We start from the raw sequence: 23985 nt of genomic DNA, 5'->3' as shown, positions 1-23985 counted from the left end.
CCATTATTCGTGGATTTTTGGAAAATATGATTTATTTTTCAGATCCTCACATGCATCTTATTAGGCCCCTGATTACTCTAAATGTGCAGCTGTTGGGCAAATATACAGTTGGTAAATTTGGTTCTCTTTCCAGATCAAATGTGTAACTTCTTAATCAAAAATGACTGCAAGGTTATTTTTTCTGCCTCGGCATCAGTTGTTGTGTCCTCATCCAATCCCATTGTTAATGACCTTACTCCATCCTTGGTTTCTTGCCATGTTCAATTTGCCGTTTCATTTTACCATTTTACTAACTAATTGCATTCTAAACCCTAGTATAAATTCATACTATCCTTGGCACACAATTCAATTATTTGTGATCATTTTCCTTTTTCTGAAATTTACACAAGCAAATTTTAGGGATTCAGAATCTTTTTTCAATTGGTTCCAATGTCAAAAGCATTTCCTTGGAGGATGATGATGATGGTGACGGCATCATGTTAATTTATTCCTATGCTTTTTGATAAAGATCAAGTTTCATTGTGGTCCTCATTGATGAATAACCTGAGTGATTCCTTCTCTCCGCCCCCCCCCCCCTTAAATAAACTAGCTCATCATTCAATATCTGTTATTTTTCCATTTTATAATTATATTTGATTCCATTTCATATTCACCAAACCTTAGAAACTGGAAGCATCAACTCCCTTTTCTTATTTGTCTAGTTACTTTATCTTCTTCTCTACATGCATTTCTCCACTATCTCCAGTAATCATGAACTAAGTGCTGGAGAGGGTGCAAAGGAAATTCACCCCTAGGATATTGCCTTGGATGGAGTCTTTCAGTTATGAGATGAGACTGGAGAGGCTAGGTTGGTTTTACCTGGAGCAGAGGAGGTTAAGAAGGAACATGATTGAAGTATGTAAAATTTTTGAGGGGTACAGAGAGGCTAAATTGCAAGAAGCGCTTCCCCAGATTAGAGGGAGGTAAAACTAGAGGACATAGATTTAGGGGAGGGGAAAGCGATTTAAAGAGGATCTGAGGAGGACCTTTTTCATCCAGAGAGAGAGTACCTGGAATACACTGCCTGAGCGCATGGTGGAAGCAGAGTCACTGATAGTATTTAAGAAGTGTCCAGAGAAACCACTTGAATCACCTAGGCAGAGAAAGCTAAGGACCAAGTGCTGGAAGATGGGATTAACACAGATGGGTGCCCAATGGTAAGCATAGAAATGATGGGCCAAATGGCCAGTTTCCATGCTGTATAACTCTGTTCTCCTAAGTGTCAATTGCTGTTAATCTACATGATTGACTTGATGTCTAAAGAATTAGTGTATAAGCATTATGTGCAAAATTGAAGTTAAAATTGCCAATGAATATACAGCAGTTATAGTAAAAAACAGTTTGCTGCTTTCTTACAAAAGAAATACCACTATGGAGCCCACAGGTCACACTTAAATCATTATTTTTAAGGATCGGCCTTTGCCAATTCCTTGGAGCTGTCACAATTTCAAATGTATTTATCAGATAGAATGAGTGGTGAAATATTTTGTGCCTTGAGGGCAGGAGAAACATTTTTTTTAAAAAGTTGACCAAAGATTGGCTCTATGTGCTTCAGATGTTTGTTATTTTTTAAGATGTTGTTCATGGGTCGACAGATACATTGTACAAATGTCTAAGTCTTTGTACTATGAGAAAGAAGATAATTAATAGACCACTTTGTATAGTGTAAGCACACTACCAGGTTTTTATTGTGGATCCTCCATCAGCCTGTGCTTCAATGAACAGAGGCTGCTAGGTATGTTTACTGAAATCAAACACAGCACAATGCTTGCTTGATGTCACGTGTGAACTCTAGCTCACGTTTGAGACAGTTGAACACCACAAAACAAAGATCGAAGCCAGTCATAACTGGACAGCTGGGGCCTATTTCATTGCCAGTCTGGTCATACCCACCACTAACCAGTGGCTGGGTATGACCAGACTGGCAATGAAATAGGCTCCGGGTTAGTTCCCTCAGTATTTCTTATTACCAAACCCCCCCCAACATCACCCAGTCTAATTACCTCTCTGATTGCACCATGTCTCCCACCCTCAGTTATCTCCTTGACCTCTTTCCCCATTCATCTCAACCCCTAACCTTGTTTGTCACCCTATTCATCTCTCTTAGTTTTCTCTCCCCAACTGCTCCAATCTATACTCCTGGCCCTCTGTGAATAAACTAACTTCCACACTATTGTCCTCCACTACCTCCAAACTCCAACACACCCATTGTGCTGTGCACTGCTTTAACATGTGCCTTTATGCACAGAAACAGTTCTGGGTCCCTTTCTTTGAACAATCACAAAATGATAACATTTCATTACACAATAGAAAAGTTCTTTTTCAATTGCATTATTCAGTAAACTTTGCAGTATTTCTTGTATAAGTTGGATTTTGTAGAGAAATGCTCACAGATACCTGGAGTATTGTGTACAGTTTTGGTTACCCTGTCACAGGAAAGACCTCTTTAAGCTGGAAAGAATGCAAAAAAGATTTACAAGAATGTTACAAGGACTCAATGGCCTGAGTTATGGGGAGAGGTTGGGCAGGCCAGGACTTTATTCCTTGGAGTGTAGGAAACTGAGGGGTTACCTTGGTGGTGTATAAAATCATGAGCATAATCATGATTATATAATTACAGCATAATTATATAGCATAATTATCACCATAATCACACTAATAGCATGTAATCTTTATGAAAGAGGCATAAATGAACAGATGAATGAAAACTTGAGAGAGACAGAAAAACAATGCTGGAACTGAGTGATACAAAGAATTAAACCACTGGATATCTTAAATAAAAACAGAAAATTCTGCAAAAGCTTAGCAGGTCAAACAGCATCTGTGGAGAGAGAAATAGAGCTAAGGTTTCAGACCGATGACCCTTCATATGAACTGGCCAGTTCTGATGCAAACTGGAAAGGCTGGTTATCTGAAATAGCTTATGTCAGTATTCAGTCCTGAAGCCTGTAATGTGCTTGGGTGGAAGTTGAGATAATTTTCCTCAAACTTGAAATGTGCTTCATTGGAACAGTTTAGGAATACAAGTGGAATGGAGAATTAAAACGATGATCTTTAATATAGTCAGATACCAGCCAAGGCCAGTTGTGATATGCTCACCTATGCAGAGGGGAACCAAAGCGTTTTTATGTAGTCAGTCTGTTTTTCCACAAAATTAACCAAATTGCATGCAAATTTTAATGGTGGACACGGAAGGTCAACTCCCATAAACATTCTCACCATACTGATATCACTATTAGAATAAACTGCACTTGTAAAGACACACTGCTCAATAAAAAAAATTGTGAAATCTATCTACTGTCAAGATCTAACATAAGAAAGTACGTAGTCAATGCTCATCACGCAAGTTATTAAAAAATGTGTTAGAATTAGAAATTGAATAGTTTTGATTTGGAGAACCAATGTTGACATCAAGAAATCTTATCAGAGTGTGTTCCTCCAGGATGGGAGGAAATTTACTCTCCTCTGATTTACATTCAAACCCAGTTTCTAACGGTAGAAGGGCCAGCAATTATTTTCATTTGCAAGCAATTTTTATATGAGTAAATCCATATTTAAAACAGTATTTTCCTGCAAGATTAAATCATTTTTACCTGCATATGAAATCTGAAATCTTAGCAAACTTGTGGACAGTATACAAAAACAGGAAAGAATGTAACATTTCGAGTTTAAATTATAAACAGTTAGATTACATGGTGATGTTTATTGTGTGTGACAAGTTCCAAACTGGGCTTTACCTACTTGTATGATTTGGCGGCATTCTGAAGTTAATTCCTGTCATACGAATGTTTCTGATAAGAGAAAGTAGTTAAGCTGGTAATTAACAAAACCATATAGTTGTCTGGTTTGTGAGAACATAGCATGATTACATAAAAGCATCTATATTTCTGAGTTCATTAAATGTCCTGTTCATCATCTCCTTGAATTAAATACAGATTAACCCTTATCTCTCTAGTCTGTACTTTATCTCACTCAGGCGCCATGCTTCTGGGAGGCTGTTGGTACACCAAGTCCGAAATGATTGATTTCTGGCTGATACATGTTCATTTCCAAGATTTAGACTTCTATCTACATATTTGTTGATTTCCGGCAGCAGGCTTATCATTCCTACTATATAATAAGCAGAAGAATTTTTCAGTTCACTGGGGATGTAGCAGTTTCTCAATTAGGAGTTCATTAATCAGTCAATTAACAAAGATGCAAAAATCTTTTAACATTCTCCATAATTTGGCAAAGGCATTTCTGATGCAAGACTTGTCTTTGAAGTGAAGTTATTCTTTTTGATCAAAAAATGTTCTAATAGATTTACTAAAATATTTCTGATTCTACAGACACTAGGCTTTTAAAACAACTTCATTGACTCTAACGTGTGTTGGGATGTTGTAAGATTGTGAAATACACTCTATATTAAGGACTTCCATTCTCCTCAATTGGAGGGTGTAAACTAGCCTAATCCCTATATGATCTGATTGTAGATATTTGCCACACAATGTTGTATTTTAAAATGGTTAATAAAATTGCTGTTTCGAAGATATCTGGAATGTAAATACAATAAATGTTCAATTTTAAAAATGAGGGAGTCATTAAAAGTCTTTTTGGATTCTGCTGTTAACTAACCCAGCATATCCTTTATGCAGAAAATGGTATTTTAAAAGAATTGTTAGTCTTGAATGATTTGTTGGATCCAGTTACTAATACAAGTCTGATTCATAGTTTAATTCTACAATTACTAAAATATTCTGTAAAGCCATCATTCCTGCTTGGTCTGTGTTACTCCCAGTCATAACAGGTCCTGTTAATCTATACAAACCCTTATCAGCTACTTGAAAGTTTCTAAACTATCACTGCAAAATCATTGGGTCAAGGGCAAGAGTCAATAGGCCTGCGTAGCCACGGGAAAAAAATTAGCTGTTTAGAAACAAAACAAGCTTTGATGCATAGGTCTACTGGATTTTAAAGAAGAATTAAGCATCTTGGTCTTGAAAAGATATTTCTAATTGTCTTCAATGTGCCAAAATAAACCAAATAGAAGTAATGATAAAATGTACTTCCTCTTAACCTAGCTATGTCATTAAAGGTTGCAACCTTCAACAAGCAAGAGTAAGGTTTAATTTTCTAAAGCAACTGATTAAATGCCTCGTGTTATAATTACCATTAATTGGATTTGCAATGCAAGGATTCACTTTTTCATTCTATTAAATAACTTCTACATAAATCAGTGTAGGAAAATGCAATATTAATTTTATTTGAATTTGTGTCTTATTCAGAATAAATTTTAAGTTTTGACTACAAGCATAGTGCTAGGAACAATCATGAACAGCCTGAAGTTTTCAGTGGCTTTCAGACTTTTCCGCACATAGTGGTATTGTTTAAACTTTTTTTTTAAGCTATTTTTGTTTGTTACCAATTTGTGGCCAGAGGTATATGGTTGTAAAATGGTTAAGTTACTTGACAATGGACTGGACAACCAAATTTAAGTGATGCAGTTGGGGGATTTAAAATTAAATAAACTGAGAATAAAAAGTTTGTATTATTGATGGTGACAGTGAAACCATAGGATGTTTTAATTTCTATATCCAGATGATTATTTGAGATTATGAACTGAGAGCTACAAAGATCCACCTACATCAAACATTTTTGGCCATCATGGACACACTGGGCTGAATGGCCTCCCTTCTGTGCCTTAAATTTCTGTAATTCTATGAATTAATGGATTTTTCTTGTCCCAAATGTATGGAGAATTTGCATCCCCATAACTTAAAATGGAGTATGAACATTATGCATTAAACATTAAAAACAATAAATAAATTGCTTCAGTGTAGCAATATGATTAAATTACACTGCATTTGGTTGAAATTTGTGTTATTATTGTACCAGTTAATGCTTTTTAACATTTTGGAACAATAACTAAGCTTTTCTTAAGTTTGAGAGATGACCTTCTTACTAAATTCATGATATCTGGATGGATTATCATAATCATGTTTACTAACTTGGTAGCTATTTAAGCAATTAAAAGAACTTGTGCTACAATAAGAAGCAGATTTTTCGAGAACCATAAGAATTTGTCTTTTGCTGTCTTTTTTTTCTTTTTTCCCCACTTCTTCTGAAGACACTGGTTTCCTATTGTTATGCACCTTTAGCTGACGTGGCCGTTCTGTGCAAGTACCACAGCAATGCGACAGCAGATGGAAAGAGGCTGCCACTTTTGCACTGATTATGGTACAGCTTTGAGATGCAATTTTTGCTACTCCAATGCAAAACAAATAGATAAGGCATATTGTTCTATGGTTCTATAATTTCCTATGAATTCTGGAATGGCAGGCAATGTGCTTTTCTTTAAAGCTTGTCACCAATGCAATGGAAATAGAACACACATGACTGCACTCCTGTTCTGAGTGCAACATCATATGTTGAGGTATTCCCATCAGGCATTATTAGTACTAGAACTGGAATTTTCAGTAGTAAGCCCCTTATTGGGCAATTAGAGATGGCATTTATTTGGCTATTCTGATGTCGCTCATATCCTGGGAAATGAAGCAACACCAAGTCTTGCACTTGCCACTGATCAGAATAACAGCACAGTGAAAGAGAAGCTAAAAACAAGGGACCCACTACCAGCTTTTAAACTCTTGTTATTTTTCTTGCAAAAGGAAGATCAAAAAGCCACTTTCACAGTTAATCAGAACTACCAACCAAAACCTGATTTTGTAAGGTACTTCCAAAAGCCTGATAATCATTTAGACCATAAAAATAAACAGGCATTTGATTGGATGATCAATAATAGAACTGCTGTCCTGTTTTCCACTTTTAACCTTGATATAATAATATCAATCATACCATTCCAACTCCCTCTCCAGGTGGTATCACTCAGCATAGCATAGATAGGGAATTGAACTGTGGGACTTCCTTGTCTATGTACCTGGTATAAACATTGGATAACCTAACAGGGCCATTGATGAAGCATTATCTTCATCTTTAAATTGGGGAGTGAGTGAAATTATGAGGAAAGACCAGTTTAGCAGAATAAGGAAGCCCTGAAGATAATTTGGAAAAATCTAAATGGGAACACTTGCAAAAGGAAGATCAGTGGAAAAAAATTAGTAAAAGTCAGGAAAGAAAGTAATTGAATGTGTGGTAGGATAAAGAGAGCAGAAGGTGAAGAAGTATAAGAGGTCACAGTAGAGCTTCCCTAGCTCTAGTGCTAATGCAAGTATGGATGAGTTAATTTTCCTCCTTTTCACTGATCATGGGTTGAGCGTTGTGGAGGCAGATAATTAGTTTCACATTAAGGTTCATGTGTATTTGCTTGTGACTGAGACCAGTTTGTAATGATAGGGAAGAAAGGGACACCTTGCGTTGCATAAATATTCACTTCATTGGAAACATTACTGACCTTTCCCACCTGGGCTGTGGGGAGGGTTTATAGTCTAATGATAGTTTCAGCTAGCCATTTGTTTTTGAATTTGATTGATCTTTGCTGGTAGGTATTTGAAATATGAATTTTATATGAATGTATATTTTTTTTAATTGAATTATTTCATGTAGTTCAACTGGTGCTAAATTATTTTTGGTGCTAGACTACCACCTGGCAATGGGTTTATTGTAAAGAACATACAATCTGCTTCTCTAAACAAGAAAAAAATAGTACCTTATATTAATTTAGTGACATCACCTTTTGCTAAGACTCAAAATATCCCCCGAGAATGCCACAAGATAATTAAAGATTGTTTAAATGTTTTTCTTGTGTACATCTCATTTCAAATTTTAAATTTGTTTCTTTGGTAGGCTATTTTAAACGTACAATTCTTTTAATGTTCAGTAGTTAAAATTCTCTAATCATCAGATTGTACTTTTGGCTGGTTATTTTCCTGTTAGAGTTCCATGATAGTACAAGTGAACTTGGTCGCTTTGTATCACAACTTTCTGATATTACACTGCAGTTATGTGTTCTGTTTACGTTATCTGTGAAGTTTCCTAAAAACTCTTAAAATTTCTTTTCCTTCTAAAGAAACTCAACAGTTTGATGGATGTTTTCCAGAACTACAAAGTGTGATAAATTAAACAGCTCAGCAAGCTTCAAGTATCTGAGCCTCTAGTGCATTGGGAAGAAGCCTGATAAATTAGTGATAAGTAGATGATAAAGATGTGGTATGGAACATGTTTGTGTATGATATGTATTTGAGACAGTCTGGTTAATATTACCAGCACTAAGCTCTTGTCATAGTTTTCCTTCATCTCTTTAATAATATGGTATACTTTGTAAGCTGAGATACCAGAGCCATGTTTTAAGCCTCGAGTATTTTAATTATCAGTTTATAATTTTAAGTATACTAGAAGTTCCAAAATTCATGTCAAACTAAAAGATGTAGTTAAAGTAAAGAAATGTACTTTGCCAATAGTGCGCAATTTGCATGTTGTACTCAGGTGAGCACACTTTTGCTTGAAGTAATTTTTGAATAATTTTCTCTGTCTACATGGAATTTGTGTTTCAAATATCTTTTTATTACTTTAGACAATTGTTGGTAACCTGCGCTATTTTGGTAGTCAGCTATGTTTTCCTAAAGCACAGTGCTATAATAATTACACAACTATATGTTGCATCTGTTTTTGAAACTGGATTCTGAAGAATCATTTCTAATCTTGGTTTAATATGCCATTATCCCATGTGTTGCACAAAGAATTTAATTTGCATCTGTATGCTGACTTGAATTTAAAATTCAGTTTCTCAAAGATGCATTCTCCTCTCTTGTATTCCTCTAATCATCCACTTGTAAGATTAGTTGCAAATTCACACTGTAGTACTTCAAGATCTTTTCTCTGCAAATATATTTTGTCCCCCTCCCCATCCCTTTCTCATGCATACTTATTATTTTAAAAATCTGCTGAATTATAAGAGGTTTCTTTTGTTCAGTGGTTCATTTTGCATTCCATAGGTTCCTATTTGGGCACCGTTTTGTTTGTTGTCCCCTCTAACAGCACAAAATCACATGAAAAGACAATTAAAGAAAAGTTAGAAGCTATAAGTGTGGAAATTGAAATTAAAAATTGAGAGAGGCCATTTCTGTGGTGATAATTAAACCTATTATCCAGTTATCCTGCTATTTGACAACATAATCATGCCTGTTAACGAACATAAAAGACTAGGAAATTCATATGGTTGAAAATGTAAATAATGTAACTACAAGTGGAGCATTTGAATTGTTAATTAACCTGGTTAGAATCTGACAATCTTTGGAAATCCATCAGTAGGATGGGATTCTTAAAATGCAAGAAGTTAGGCCTAGTTTCAGTTTCATCTACCACAAACTTCAGGTTATCAATAGGTCCTAATGCAATTCATGCTTACCAACTGCTGCAGCATGTAATGTGGATATTCTAGCAGAGTCTCTGTGATTTCTCATGAAAAGCAATTATCTAACTCTACACGAAAGTCTTGTTCAACTTGAATTTGATCCTCCTCACCTACCAGCCCCAAATGGGTGAACAGTTAAGAAAAACGGAAGGTTATTAACTTTCCTGACCAAGTTTTAGTATCAAATTTAGTAAAAGGATTTTGGTAGCCATATATTTTAATTTGCTGCTTGAAATATAATTATATTTAGTTGAATAGAGCATATCGAAGCTAAGCTATGCTTTCTCCTATGCATAAATAAGATGTTTTATTTTTGGTAAAACTTAGGTTTTGCTGTGAATGTTGGATATTGCATCTGGATTTGAACACCAGCTACTGCACTGATGAGTTCTCAGTGATGACTGTAGTTCTTGGTTTGAGGCTGAATAATTGGATTTCATATCAACAGCTCAGCAACAGCTCGGGGATCATCCCAGATTAAAATTTTCACCATCATTAACATTCATTGGAAAAGGATGTGAGAGATTTCAGGATTGCAGACATCAGCATCATTGTCAAGCATTGAGTAATTTCAGAAGCAGATATAACAGCAAGACTAGGGACTAAAACTTCTTTTTTGCCAAATGCAGAGGCAAAATTTTAATGCATTTTGGAGGGGCAACTTCTCTTGATGACTGTTTTTCATAGCTAATCAGATTCTACTAATATGAACTATTTGGTGCACTAACCACTTAGATTTGTTAATTTTTGTAGTTTAAAGGACTATTACAGCTCTTTATGTCTATACTGACTTTCTGAAAGTACTAAGAGCCTAACTTGATTTTCTTGCACTTTCTTTTAACCTCTATCACTTAGGACTTGTGTCAAATGATTTGCGTTAGTTGAAAAAGAAATAAAATTGCAAATGCAGGAATCTGAAACAAAAATGCTGGAAGAACTCAGCCAGTCAAGCAGCATCTGTGGAAAGAGAAAACAGTCAACATTTTGGGTCAGCAACCCTTCCTCAGAACTGGGTGCAAGGGGTGGGGGGGGGGGGGAGCTGGGTGGGAAGAGTGTAGAGTTTACAGTTTTCGTAGCAGAGTTGGGGGAGGAGTGAGGTGTTAGACAAAAACCTATTACGAGATAGGTTATGACTGATCTGGTAATAAGGAGCATGAAGGCTGACCATTTGGTAAGACATTTAAAAGAAACTGGGTGAAAAGGGGACACGAGCATAATTAGAAATTATGCAATTTCTCTATAGTTGAAAAATTCAGTGTTCATTCAGAGGGTTGCACAGTGTCTAGAAGGAAGATAAATTTTTGTTCTTGCTTTGCTTGGGAATAAGTAGGATTTGAAATCATGAAGGCACAATATATTTTTCCTCCAGAATATTATTGATAGCAACAGATTCCCTCACTTATGGGCATCCTTGTTTCCTCTGGTGTGCTGCCAGTTGCAATCTAGGCCCCCTATGGTTCTTTAGATAATGTCTGTCACTTCCTTTGATGCACCCCTTGTGATCAGTGGGAATATAGATCCTGGATAACATCAATTTATGGACTAAATATATTTGCACTGGAATTATTGTTGCAAGAATACTAAAGGACAAGTGCTATTGTACAACTTTATTGCAATAACATTTTTCACTGATTCTCTGGCATTTTTGTTTCATTCAAATCCATGTTATGCTTTTATATGCAATAAATTACTAAAAAATAATTTTAGTAAACCTATTCTTGCTGCATAGCAATCATTCCAACTTGATAATCTAAATATAAAAAGATTTCTCGGTTGTTAATTAATTTTGAAATCTGGGTCTGCTCCGGCTGTACTTTGAGTTGTATGTTTTGTGACTTTGCTGAGACAGGAAATGAAATTCTGAACTTGCTGCAAGGATAAATCCATCACTGGTGCCATCTCGTGGCTGGTTGCTTTATTTTACACTGAGGATTTTTTTTGTTACAAGCGATATTTATCAAAGAATAATAGAGAATGTCACAAACTTTGTAGCATGCTCTTTCTTTATATGGGGGACTTTAGTTAAAAATCTTCTTGAGTTGCAGACTCCTATAGTAATATTTAAATCCGAACAATTTTTCTTTTAAAATGAAGAAGTGATTATGAAAGGAATAACCATTCAGTAGCAGCATATTTTGATTTATTGTTTTGGTTTCTTGGATTATTTGCTTTCTGCACATTTCAGAATGATTTTAAAAAGTTAGGATCACCACTTGTTCACAAGGAGGATGAAAATATAGTATAATTAATTTGTTTTAATAATCCAGTATTTTCTTAATGTTTGTTAAGCATTGTATGCCGTGCCTATTTAAAATTTTCTGCACATTTCAAAGAGCAGATGTATAAATGAGAAATGAGGTGTAATTAGACATGTTACTCTTGTGCTGTATTTTATATATTTAAGAGTGCATTTTCATTACACAATTTGATGAAGATACAAAATCATTTCCACTTAACACCAATGCTAACTTTGTTAATCTGTAGCTAGATTCAGTATGAATTTGCAACAGAGTGATAATCCCTCTTGGTTTAACAATTGGATATATATTTAAGACAGCATTCAATACAACAACTTTGGCATTGTGCAAATGAAGTTGCTTCTCATGAACTTGAGAGAAGTGTAGATGCACTAATTGGATCAGGGTCATATTCATTAAATTAATCAAAACTTTTAACCAGGTTTTTTGGAGATTTGGTGTAATCTTGAATTTTTTTGCAGTGTATCAAATTTAGGTGAAAAAAGAATGGTTGACAAATAAAACTGTTTCCTAAACTGGATACCTTCTCCCCTCAGCCTGTTACTGCATCTCTGCAGTTAAAAGAGGAACGGTGCTGGCTAAGGCAAGTGAAAATAACAGTGAATGAAGAAACAGCCAATTGTACCATCTATTGTAAAGGTGTGTGTATTTTTCATGAACAATTTTTAAGATGGAATAGATTTTTAATGAAATTTTGTTTAAATTTATTATTACTCATATGGTTAGAAAATGAGCACATTTTGTTTAATTAATTGAGGTTATTTGAAAATTGTAAACAACTGTAGTGTTTGTGCATCAAAATGGAACATTTTTACTTTGTTTCTTTATTGGATGTGCTGACAGTTGCAAAATGCTTTGTTAAACACACTGTAGTGCTGTGTACAGAAAGGGGAATTTGCTATTCTCAAATCTCTTCGTCTACCAACATTAGCTTTAGGCATCAATGGCCTAGATTTTGCTCTTGAAGTAGCAGAAAGCCAACAGCACTCTCCATTACTGACATGTAAACAGCATAGCAAGTTCCAAGGGACTATTGAGTGTAGGTAAATATCCAAAAGTTGTGTCCATGTTGTGCCAGTGCACCATTTGCTTAAACGAAACAACTTCTTGCTTTCTCTGTTCCAATTTGAAAGCTATTGAATGATACTACATTGTTATATTTTAACTAAGCTAGACTTACCATAGGAAGTTTTCATTTCAAGTTGAAAAAATGGCTTAACAGTTTGACAGCATTGATTATTGCCATTCATACTCCCAAGAAATGAAAAATAACTATGATGTGTACATTTTAATTCCTTCGGGTTTTAACTATTGTAAATTTTAAGTCAACTTCTTTGTTATTTTCTACCTCAATTCATTCTTTCCGTCTCTTTCTCTTTCAGACTAAACAGTGTTAAGTTGACTTTTGTTCTCACTAGACAACAGGAGACTTTAAGCATTCATTGCAGATACACTGTCCCACAGACACTCTATAATTAGTAGGATGGAAAGCATGGAGATGTGTTGAACAGGACTGGGAAAGGAAAAACTACCATTTATTTCCTTAACTAGTCATCCCGAAGAAATATTAATTAGGAATTTATAGAATATTTAATATAATGACAGATTAAATACAGAAAGGGACATGGAGTATAGGATTATGAAAAGGAACATTTTAGTCCACAAGGGTTTTACTTTTATAAGTTTTTTATATAAGTTCTCATCGGGAATAGTGGAGGCAGGACTGTGCAGGCGTGTGACATCAGCAGGTAAAGCGCAGGCAGTTTAAAAAGCGGACAGCCATATTCAGCGGGCAGCGGAGTGAGAGGGAGCAGAGTCATTAGGCTTTGGCTCAAGGGGCTTTGGCTTAAAGGGGCGAGGCAAGTGAGTAGCTGGTAAGTAAAGGTAAGGTCTACCTGCTATCTGTTATAAATTTTTAAGTAGGAAAAAACTAGGTAGGGGGAAAAAAAGAATTAGTTCAGATGGAGGACATGGTGGTGTGCTGCAGCTGCTTGATGTGGGAGCTCGTGGACCTTGCTGTGGTCCACGATGACCACGTCTGCAAGTAAGTGCTTGAGGCTGGAGGAACTTAGGCTCAAAATTGATGAGCTGGAGTTGCAGCTTCAAACACTGCAGAGCATCAGGGAGGGAGAGAGTTATGTAGATACTGTACATCAGGAGACAGTCACCCCCCCTTAGATCACGTACTTCTGGAGTCCAGGAAGTAGATAGAAGGGTGACTGTCAGGGGAGAGAAAAGGAAAAAGAAAACGAACAGGCAGAGAGAGCAGAGGAGCCCGGAGGCTGTTCCCCTCAATAACAGGTTTTCCACTTTGGAAGCTGTTGAGGGAAATGACCTGCAGGGGCCTAGCAGCAGTAGCCAGGTCTCTGGCAATGGGACCGGTCCTGCTGCTCAGAAGGGAAGGGAGGAGAAGAGGAAGGCAGTAGTGATAGGGGACTCAATAGTCAGGGAAACAGATAGGAGGTTCTGTGGCAGTGAGCATGAATCCCGGATGGTATGTTGCCTCCCAGGTGCCAGGGTCCGCGATGTCTCTGATCAGGTCCACAGGATTCTTGAGTGGGAGGGAGAACAGCCAGAAGTCGTGGTTCATGTTGGTACCAACGACATAGGTAGGAAGTGGGATGAGGTCCTGAAAAGTGAGTTTAGGGAGCTACGCAGAAGGCTGAAGAACAGGACCTCAAGGGTAGCAATCTCGGGATTGCTGCCAGTGCCACGCGATAGTGAAGGTAGGAATAGGAGGAGATGGCAAAAGAATGTGTGGCTGAGAAGTTGGTGCAGGAGAGAAGGTTTTAGATTTTTGGATCATTGGGCTCTCATCTGGGGAAGGTGGGACCTGTACAGAGAGGACGGGTTACAGCTGAACCTGAGGGGGGCCAATATCCTTGCAGCCAGGTTTGCTAGGGTGGTTCGGGAGGGTTTAAACTAGTTTGCAAGGGGGATTGGAACCAGAGGAGTAGGTCAGAGGAGGAAGGGGATGGGGAAAAGTCAGATCTAACAGGTAGAGAGGCTTTGAGGAAGGAGAAGCAGAGTACAGGCTATAAAAGTAGTAAGGTGGATGGGCTAAAGTGCATTTACTTAAATGCAAGAAGCATCAAGAATAAGGGAGATGAACTGAGAGCTTGGATAAGTACATGGGACTACAATATTGTGGCTATTACAGAGACATGGCTGACATCAGGGCAGGAATGGATATTGAATATTCCTGGTTTTCAGTGTTTTAAAAGGGATAAGGAGGAGGAGGGGTGGTGTTACTGGTCAGGGACACTATTACAGCTGCAGAAAGGGTGGATAATGTAGAAGGATACTCTCTAGAGTCAATATGGGTGGAAGTTAGGAACAAGAAAGGAGCAGTTACTCTACTGGGAGTATTCTATAGGCCCCCCCCCAGTAGCAGTAAGAATACTGAGGAGCAGATTGGGAGGCAGATTTTGGAAAGATGCGAAAATAACAGGGTTATTATAGTGGGAGACTTCAACTTCCCAAATATTGATTGGCACCTGCTTAGTGCCAAAGGTTTAGACGGGGCGGAGTTTGTTAAGTGTGTCCAGGACGGATTCCTGATACAGTATGTTGACAGGCCGACTAGAGGGAATGCCATATTAGATCCAGTTTTAGGTAATGAACCGGGTCAGGTGACAGATCTATTGGTGGGTGAGCGTTTGGGGGTCAGCAACCACTGTTCCATAACCTTTGGCATTGTCAAGGACGGGGATAGGAGCAAAGAGGATGGGAAGATATGGGGGAAAGGTGAATTATGAGGCTATAAGGCGAGAACTTGGGAGTGTAAATTGGGATGAGATTCTTGAAGGGAAATGTACTATGGAGATGTGGTCAATGTTCAGGGATCTCTTGCAGGATGTTAGGGATAAATTTGTCCCGGTGAGGCAGAGAAGAAAGGGCAGGGTGAAGGAACCATGGGTGACAAGAGAGGTGGAACAAATAGTTAGGAAGAAGAAGGCAGCAAACGTAAGGTGTAAGCAGCAAGGATCAGACAGGGCTCATGAGGAATAAGAGTAGTAAGGAAGGAACTTAAGAAGGGGACATGAAAAGGCTTTGGCAAGTAGGGTTAAGGAGAATCCCAAGGCTTTTTTCTCGTATGTGAAGAACAGAAGGATGGCTAGGGTGAAGGTAGGTCCAATTAAAGACAAAGGTGGGAAGATGTGCCTGGAAGCGTTTGAAGTGGGTGAGGTTCTCAATGAATACTTCTCTTCAGTATTCACCAAGGAGAGGGGTCTTGTCACTGAGGACAGTGTTGGTCAGGGTAATGTTCTAGAGTATGTAGATATCAAGAAAGAGGTTGTGTTGGAGCTGTTAGAAAATATTAGGACAGATAAGTCCCTGGGGCCTGATGGAATATACCCCAGCCTGCTTCGGGAGGCGAGGGAGGAGATTGCTGAACCGTTGGCTAGGATCTTTGAGTCCTCGTTGTCCACGGGGACGGTACCAGAGGATTGGAGGGTGGCGAATGTTGACCCTTATTCAAAAAAGGTAGTAGGGATAGTCCAGGGAATTACAGACCAGTGAGCCTTGCGTCTGTGGTGGGTAAGCTGTTAGAAAGGATTCTAAGAGAGACGATAAGGGAAGATATTGCCTCACAAGCCTGATAGGGTTCTTTGAGGAGGTGACCAGGAAGATTGAAGAGGGTAGTGCAGTAGATGTGGTCTACGTGGATTTTAGTAAGGTGTTTGACAAGGTTCCGCATGGTAGGCTTCTTCAGAAGGTCAGAGGCCAAGGGATCCAAGGAGGCTTGGCCGTGTGGATTCAGAATTGGTTTGCCTGTAGAAAGCAGAGGGTTGTGGTGGAGGGAGTAGATTTAGATTGGAGGGCTGTGACTAGTGGTGTCCGACAGGGATTGGTTCTGGGACCTCTACTGTTTGTGATATTTATTAATGACTTAGATGAGGGGTGGAAGAGTGGGTTAGCAAGTTTGCAGATGACACAAAGATTGGTGGTGTTGTGGATAGTGTGGAGGGCTGTCGAAGCTTACAGAAGGATATTGATCAGATGCAGAGCTGGGCTGACAAGTGGCAGATGGAGTTCAATCTGGAGAAGTGTGAGGTGGTACACTTTGGAAGGACAAACTCCAAGGCGGAGTACAAGGTTAATGGTAGGGTTCTGGGTAGTGAGGAGAAGCAGAGGGATCTGGGGATTCATATCCACAGATCACTGAAAGTTGCCTCACAGGTGGATAGGGTAGTTAAGAAAGCTTATGGGATATTAGCTTTCATAAGTCGTGGGATCAAGTTTAAGAGCCGCGAAGTAATGTTGCAGCTTTACAAAACTCTGGTTAGACCACACTTAGAGTACTGTGTCCAATTCTGGTCGCCTCATTATAGGAAGGATGTGGAAGTGTTGGAAAGGGTGCAGAGGAGATTTACCAGGATGCTGCCTGGATTAGAGAGTATGGATTATGAGGAGAGACTAAAGGAGCTAGGGCTTTACTCATTGGAGAGAAGGAGGATGAGAGGAGACATGATACTGATGTATAAAATAATAAGAGGAATAGATAGAGTGGACAGCCAGCGCCTCTTTCCCAGGGCACCAATGCTCAATACAAGAGGGCATGGCTTTAAGGTAATGGGTGGGAAGTTCAAGGGAGATGTCAGAGGGAGGTTTTTCACCCAGAGAGTGGTTGGTGAATGGAATGCGCTGCCTGGGGTGGTGGTGGAGGCTGATACGTTGATCAAGTTCAAGAGATTGTTAGATAAGCATATGGAGGAATTTAAGATAGAGGGATATGTGGGAGGAAGGGGTTAGGTAGTCTTAGGTGTGGTTTGAAGGTCGGCACAACATGGTGAGCTGAAGGGCCTGTATTGTGCTGTACTGTTCTATGGGTCACCGTGAGCTTCAAATTACCTTTCAATTTAATTTCCCATCCCACTCCGCTCTGAACTCTGGCCTTCTGCACCATTCCACCAAAGCCCAACATAAATCTGAGAACCAGAGTTTTTATTTTCCATCTGGGCATGTCGCAGTCCTTGGCTCAGTACCAAATTCAACAATTCCAGATAAACATTTTTTTCCGTCTTGTGTCAGAACTGACAACTTCTGATGTAAGATCACCAGCCTGTAACATTAGCTCAATATTTCTCTGTCCATAGATGCTGCCTGATCTGCTGATTAATTTCAGCATTCTATTTTGTTTCACATTTCCACGAACTATTGTGTCCTGCATCTGTTTCAGCAGTCTCTACTCTTCTCCTTCACCTACCTCTATATGCACTTCTCTAGACAGACCAGCTATAATTAATAAGCATTCATCACCCTCTCAGATCCTATCAACAGCATATGTGCCACTTTTGATGTCCATACTATCACAGATATTCCATTTGTTCTGTTCAACCTATCTGCCTCCTATAACTTAAAAACACATATTTTATCACTTTTCTGGCTCTGATGAAAGGTTATGGAGTTGAAACATGAACTCTGTTTCTGACTTCATATATGCTGCCTGAATTGTTGACTAAAACCAGCATTTTCTGTTCTTAATTTTTTAAATCTATTGTCTTAAAATCGCAAACAATAATTAAAATCTGAAGGGAAGGAATTTCTCATTTGTATATGTTATGTTTCATCACCAGAATATGTGTGACAGGAAATAAGATATGTTGTAGCATTAAAACATATATTCATTGATTTGCAGCAAGTCCCATGCAATATATAATAAGACCAAGTGTAAACTTGTAAGTTTACAATCTTATTCATATTCCTCTTGTTTACCTGTAACAGAACTTTTCAAGAAATCTGATTAAGATTCTAAAAACTGGTTAAAAGGTGACATGTTAAGAAGGCATACAGGATATTTGCTATTATTGACTGAGACATAGAATGCAAAAGCAAGGAGTTCATGCTAGAATTCTATAAATCATTTAAGTCCAAGCAAGAGCTACAGGACAAGATGGTAGAGACAATGCAGAGAAAATTCACATGAATGTTGCCAGGGCCAGAGATTTTTAGTTGTGAGAAGATATTGGCTGGATTGAATTTGACTTCTTCTGAACAAAGGAGACCAATTTAATTAAAGTCAATAAAATTATGAAAAGTATTGAAAGGGTTAACATGAGGAACACTCTTCCTTTAAGGGAAAGCTCAATAATTAGGGGGTGTGGATTTAAATTGGTAGTAAGATTGGGGAGAAGTTGGGTAAAAAATCTAGGATCAGTCTTAAATCATGGTCGAGGTCTGACAGCACCACTAGCTCCCAGTTGCTTCAAATGTTCTGTGTGATTTTTACAGAAAAACTTCATGATATTAAGTGCAGAAGAATTGCATCTCATTTCTGCTGGATGATCTTCCAGGATCAGACAAAATGACTGCTTTGTTACCTGAAATCTAGATATACTTCATTGTAACTTCACTTTATTGGCATTCAAATTCCTTTTGAAAATCGGGATGGAAGAAATGGTTTGGTATTTCATACATTTCTAATTACCATCCTAATTCAAATGGAGAGACTAAAATACATTGATCACAGAAGATCAAATTCTGATGTGTAATATTATTTCTTTTAGTGCTGTGCTCCTGAAAATTGATTTATTTTCCAGAGTGGAACGTGATTGCACTCCTACCAGCTATTAACAATCAAAATTCACCTTTGATCTTCAGACATGATTTACACAAGAACATAAGAATTAGCAAAATTCTAAATGGCTTACTCCTTTCTCAAACTGAGCCTCTTCAGTCAGGGGAGAAATCTTCCCTGAATCTAGCCTGTCAAGTCCTTTAAGAATTTTGTATGTTTTAGTGAGGTCTGTTCTCATTCTACTAAAGACTAGAGAATATATCCTCAGTCTACTCAGCCTATCCTCATATGGCACACCCGTCATCCCTGAAAGCAGTATAGTAAATGTTTGTTGCGCTCCTTGGGTAAGGAGGCCAGACCTGTAATATTTCTGGTACAAACCAAAATGCTTTTGGTACCAGAGAGACTCTTTGTCCTGTCTATCCATAAGACATAGCAGAATTAGGCCATTTGGTCCATTGAGTTTGCTCTGCCATTCGATCATGGCTGATTTATTTTTCCCACTCAACCCCATTCTCCTGCCTTCTCCCTGTAACCTTTGGCTTCCACAGCCATCTGTGGCAATGAATTCCACAGATTCACCACCCTCTGGCTAGATAAATTCCTCTTCATCTCTGTTCTAAAGGGATGTCCTTCTATTCTGGTCCTAGACTCTCCCACTATTGAAAACATCCTCTCCATGTCCGCTCTATCCAGGCCTTTCAATATTTGGTAGGTTTCAATTAAATCTCCCCCCCCCCCCCCCCCACCCCCATCCTTCAAAAGTCCAGTGAGTACAGGCACAGAGCCATCAAATGCTCTTCATACTTTAACCCTTTCATCCCCGGGATCATCCTTGTAAACCTTCTCTGGGACCTCTCCAATGCCAGCACATCCTTCCTTAGATAAGGGGCCCAAAACTGCTCACAGTACTCCAAATGTGGTTGGTTCCGATGGGATGGGCTCCACCTGAACCATGCTGGGACCAGGGTCCTGGTGAATCGCATGACTAGAGCTGTGGATAGGGCTTTAAACTAAATAGTTGGGGGGGGGGGTGCAGGGGGGGGCGGTGGGTTCAACAGATCGGAAAAGTATGGATAAAGTAAAAGGGCAGGAGAGGTCGCTGAAGTCTCCAGAATAAAAAAATTAAGATAAAGTTTAGAAATGGATAAGAATTTAACTTCAGGCAACGTGGAGATAAATATGAGAAGAGGGATGGTGAATACAGGACCGAAGGTATGTACGCTCACAGTATATGAAACAAAGTAGATGAGCTTATAACACAGTTAGAAATTGGCAGGTACAACGCTGTGGGCATCGCAGAGTCATTGCTGAAAGAAGATCACAGCTGGGAGCTAAACATCCAAGGATACACATCCTTTTGAAAAGACAGGCAGGTGGGCAGAGGGGGTGGGGTGGCTCTGTTGGTAAAAAAATGAAATCAAATCTTTAGCAAGAAGTGACATAGGGTCAGAAAGTGTTGAATCCTTGTGGGTAGAGTTAAGAAACTGCAAGGGTAAAAAGACCCTGATGGGAGTTATATACAGGCTTCCAAGTAGTAGCCAGGATGTGGTACAAATTACAACAAGCAATAGAAAAGGCATGTAAGAAGGGCAATATTATGGTGGTCAAAAGAACAAAAGTCTTTTCAGATGTATAAAGAGTAAAAGAGAGGCAAGAATGGACATCAGACCGCTGGAAAATGATGCTGGAGAAGTAGTAATAGGGAACAAAGACATGACGGACAAACTGAATATGTATTTTGCATCAGTCGTCACTGTGGAAGACACCAGCAACATGCCAGAAATTAGAGACAGTTGGGTGCAGAAGTGAGTGTAGTCGCTATTACTAAGGAGAAGGTGTTTGGGAAGCTGAAAGGTCTGAAGGTGGACAAGTCACCTGGACCGGATGGACTACACCCCAGGGTTCTGAAAGAGGTAGCTGAAGAGATTGTGGAGGCATTAATAGTGATCTTTCAAGAATCACCAGAGTTAGGAATCGTTCCAGAGGACTAGAAAATTGCAAATGTCACTCCACTCTTTAAGAAGGGAGGGAGGCAAAAGACAGGAAATTAAAGGCCAGTTGGCCTGACTTCAGTGGTTGGTAAGGTTTTAAAGTCCATTGTTAAGGATGAGGTTTCAGGGTACATGGAATCATGTGATAAAATAGGCCAAAGTCAGCATGGTTTCTTTAAGGGGAGATCTTGCCTGACAAATCTGCTGGAATTCTTTGAAGAAATATCAGGCAGGATATACAAAGAAGAGTCAGTGGATGATATTTACTTGGATTTTCAGACGGCTTTTGACAGGGTGTCACACATGAGGCTGCTAAACAAGATAGGAGCCCATGGTATTACAGGAATGGTACTAGCATGGATAGAAGATTGGCTGACTAGCAGAAGGAAAGGAGTGGGAATGAAGAGGGCCTTTTCTGGTTGGCTGCCGGTGACTGGTCGTGTTCTGCAGGGGTCTGTGTTGGGTCCACTACTTTTCACGTTATATGTTAATGAACTAGATGACGGAAATGATAGCTTTGTGGCCAAGTTTGCAGATGATACAAAGATCGGTGGAGGGGCAGGTAGTGTTGAGGAAGCAGGGAGTCTGCCGAAGGACTTGGACAGGTTGGGAGAATGGGCAAAGAAGTGGCAGATGGAATACAGTGTAGGGAAATGTACAGTCATGCACTTTGGTAGAAGAAATAAAGGCGTAGACTATTTTCTAAATGGGGAGAATTCAGAAATCAGAGGAGGGACTTGGGAGTCCTAGTGCAGGATTCCCTAAAGGTTAACCTGCAGGTTGAGTCGGCAGTAAGGAAGGCAAATGCAATGTTAGCATTCATTTCGAGAGGACTAGAATATAAAAGCAAGGTGCTGAGGCTTTGTAAGCCATTGGTCCGTTCACACCCTGTTTGCTGATTTTCTTTTTTGCCTCCTGTTTCAGCTCTGATGAAAGGTCTTTGACGTGAAATGTTAACACTGCTTTTTTTTAATGGATTCTGCAAGGGCTGTTAAGTGTGTCTAGCATATTCTATTTCTGTTTTCACTTTTTCTGAAGATTTATACAACTGTATTTAGCCTGCAATGCTGTCTGAAAGGGATCAAAATTAAAACCAAATCTGACCCCACCAGAGCCAATCTGAATCTGACCCAAACCTAGGGGCCATTGATTTCCATACCTGACAACCTGGAGGAATTTGCCAAATGTGACACCCAGACAGTGACACATCAGGCTGGACATCCACACCCAGCAAAGACCCTCCAAGCCTGGGAAAAGTCTTGCTTCCACCTGTAACATAACCACAGTAGCATTGAGACAAATGATGCCGATGCTGAGAAAGGTTCTCCCCAATCCCAGGCTTGTTCTCCAAGCGCTCCCTAGGAGGGTACCTCCACCTGACTATGGCACTGGGACAAACTCGAAATAACGTCCAAGGATGAGCTCCCCAATTCCCAAACAAAGTTACAGCTGGATTCCTTCACTAAATATCATACCCTGCCACTAGCATTAAGCCAAACTGGAAAGCACACTCCAAGGATGGGTAACATTCCTCATAAACTCCCCTGGACAGGTGGCCTGACCAGACCTATGGTTCCCCAGTACATTTGAAACCCCACCCAAGCCTGGCCAATGTTCGCCGTCCACTCCCTTGCCAAATACCAAACCCTGCTGCTGACACCAAGTCAACCTTGAGATCAACACCCAAAATCACTCTTCAATCCTTGGTCAATTCTCACGTCCATTTCCTAGTCGAGTGTCTATCCAGCCCATTCACTGCCTGCTGACATTCAAGGTGGCCTGGATCAAGTACTGGGCCTACCCTAAACCTGAGACACATAGGCAGTTTGTGTTAGGTTCTGGTTGGTATTCTGGCTCTGCTGTGTTATATAACTAAATCCAGCAGTGAGCTTGTTTCTGTGTAACTGATAATCATTTAATTCCTTTTATTTCTAAAATTGGTTACCTCCTCACATAAATTATGAGATGTGTGTTGAGACAGGACTTCTTTAAAGGAGAAACTCCAAATTAATGATGAAAGTAATGCTTCCTAGGCCTATTATTTCTCCTCCTGCTTGTTAACTCCTGCAATCTCATGTACCAGTATTTAATCAATATTAGTATTACCTCTTCAGGGAGGCAAAACTACCCTTGACCAGTTTCAGAAGACGAGCTCTGGGAAATTACATCTCTGACTCGTTAATGTAAGCTTAACAGACCAAGATTACCCATAGGGTATCACCAGGTCGGTTTTAACAATTGTACTTTATGTTTGTATTTTCAAGGTTGTAGTACACACTGCAGACACTTAGAGCTGGAGAGAAATGATTCTGTGTTGAATCAGTGGACCTTAGGAATTTAGAAGTTTTTTTTCAATAATAACCTGCAGGGCAGTGATCCATATGTCTATTATTAAAAGCTGACTATGAAGAATGCTTTATGAAACACAGTATATATAAGAAAATAAGTTTTAAGAAATAAAACTGTGCTTTAAAAAAGGGAATAGTGACATTGGAAAAAATAAAACTAGATGCCATTTTGTGAACAGGTAATAGGCTTAAGCAAACAAAAAGGACTATTTGAATGCTTGAAAGTACAAACTTTGTTTAAATGTACAAAAGTATAAATTCATTTATCTGATTTACAAATGTTGACATTTTTGGATTTATAAAACTGATTAACAAAATGGATATTAGATTTTTCATTGTTTAATAAGATTTTTGCTCAGACGTGCAGAGAATGAAAATGTGCAACCACTAGGTTTATTTAGTGGTAACAATGGGATGTCTGTTAGATGGGTTCTGATAATGATTTATCAGAATAAAACCCTGTGTGGTTATG

General features: G+C 38.8%; 1 protein-coding gene across 1 annotated transcript in view; it reads left to right on the top strand.

Annotated features, from left to right (window-relative positions):
• The window catches only part of zfpm1 (zinc finger protein, FOG family member 1), a 196683-nt gene that overhangs the window by 148360 nt on the left and 24338 nt on the right, over positions 1–23985 (top strand). The window contains exon 5 of the mRNA XM_052028664.1: positions 12186–12288. Within this exon, the coding sequence (XP_051884624.1) occupies positions 12186–12288 (103 nt within the window). The remainder of the gene's footprint in view (positions 1–12185; positions 12289–23985) is intronic.

Source organism: Pristis pectinata, chromosome 13 (assembly GCF_009764475.1).
Source record: "Pristis pectinata isolate sPriPec2 chromosome 13, sPriPec2.1.pri, whole genome shotgun sequence".
Classification (NCBI taxonomy): domain Eukaryota; kingdom Metazoa; phylum Chordata; class Chondrichthyes; order Rhinopristiformes; family Pristidae; genus Pristis; species Pristis pectinata.
This window is presented reverse-complemented; position numbering and strand designations above follow the sequence as displayed.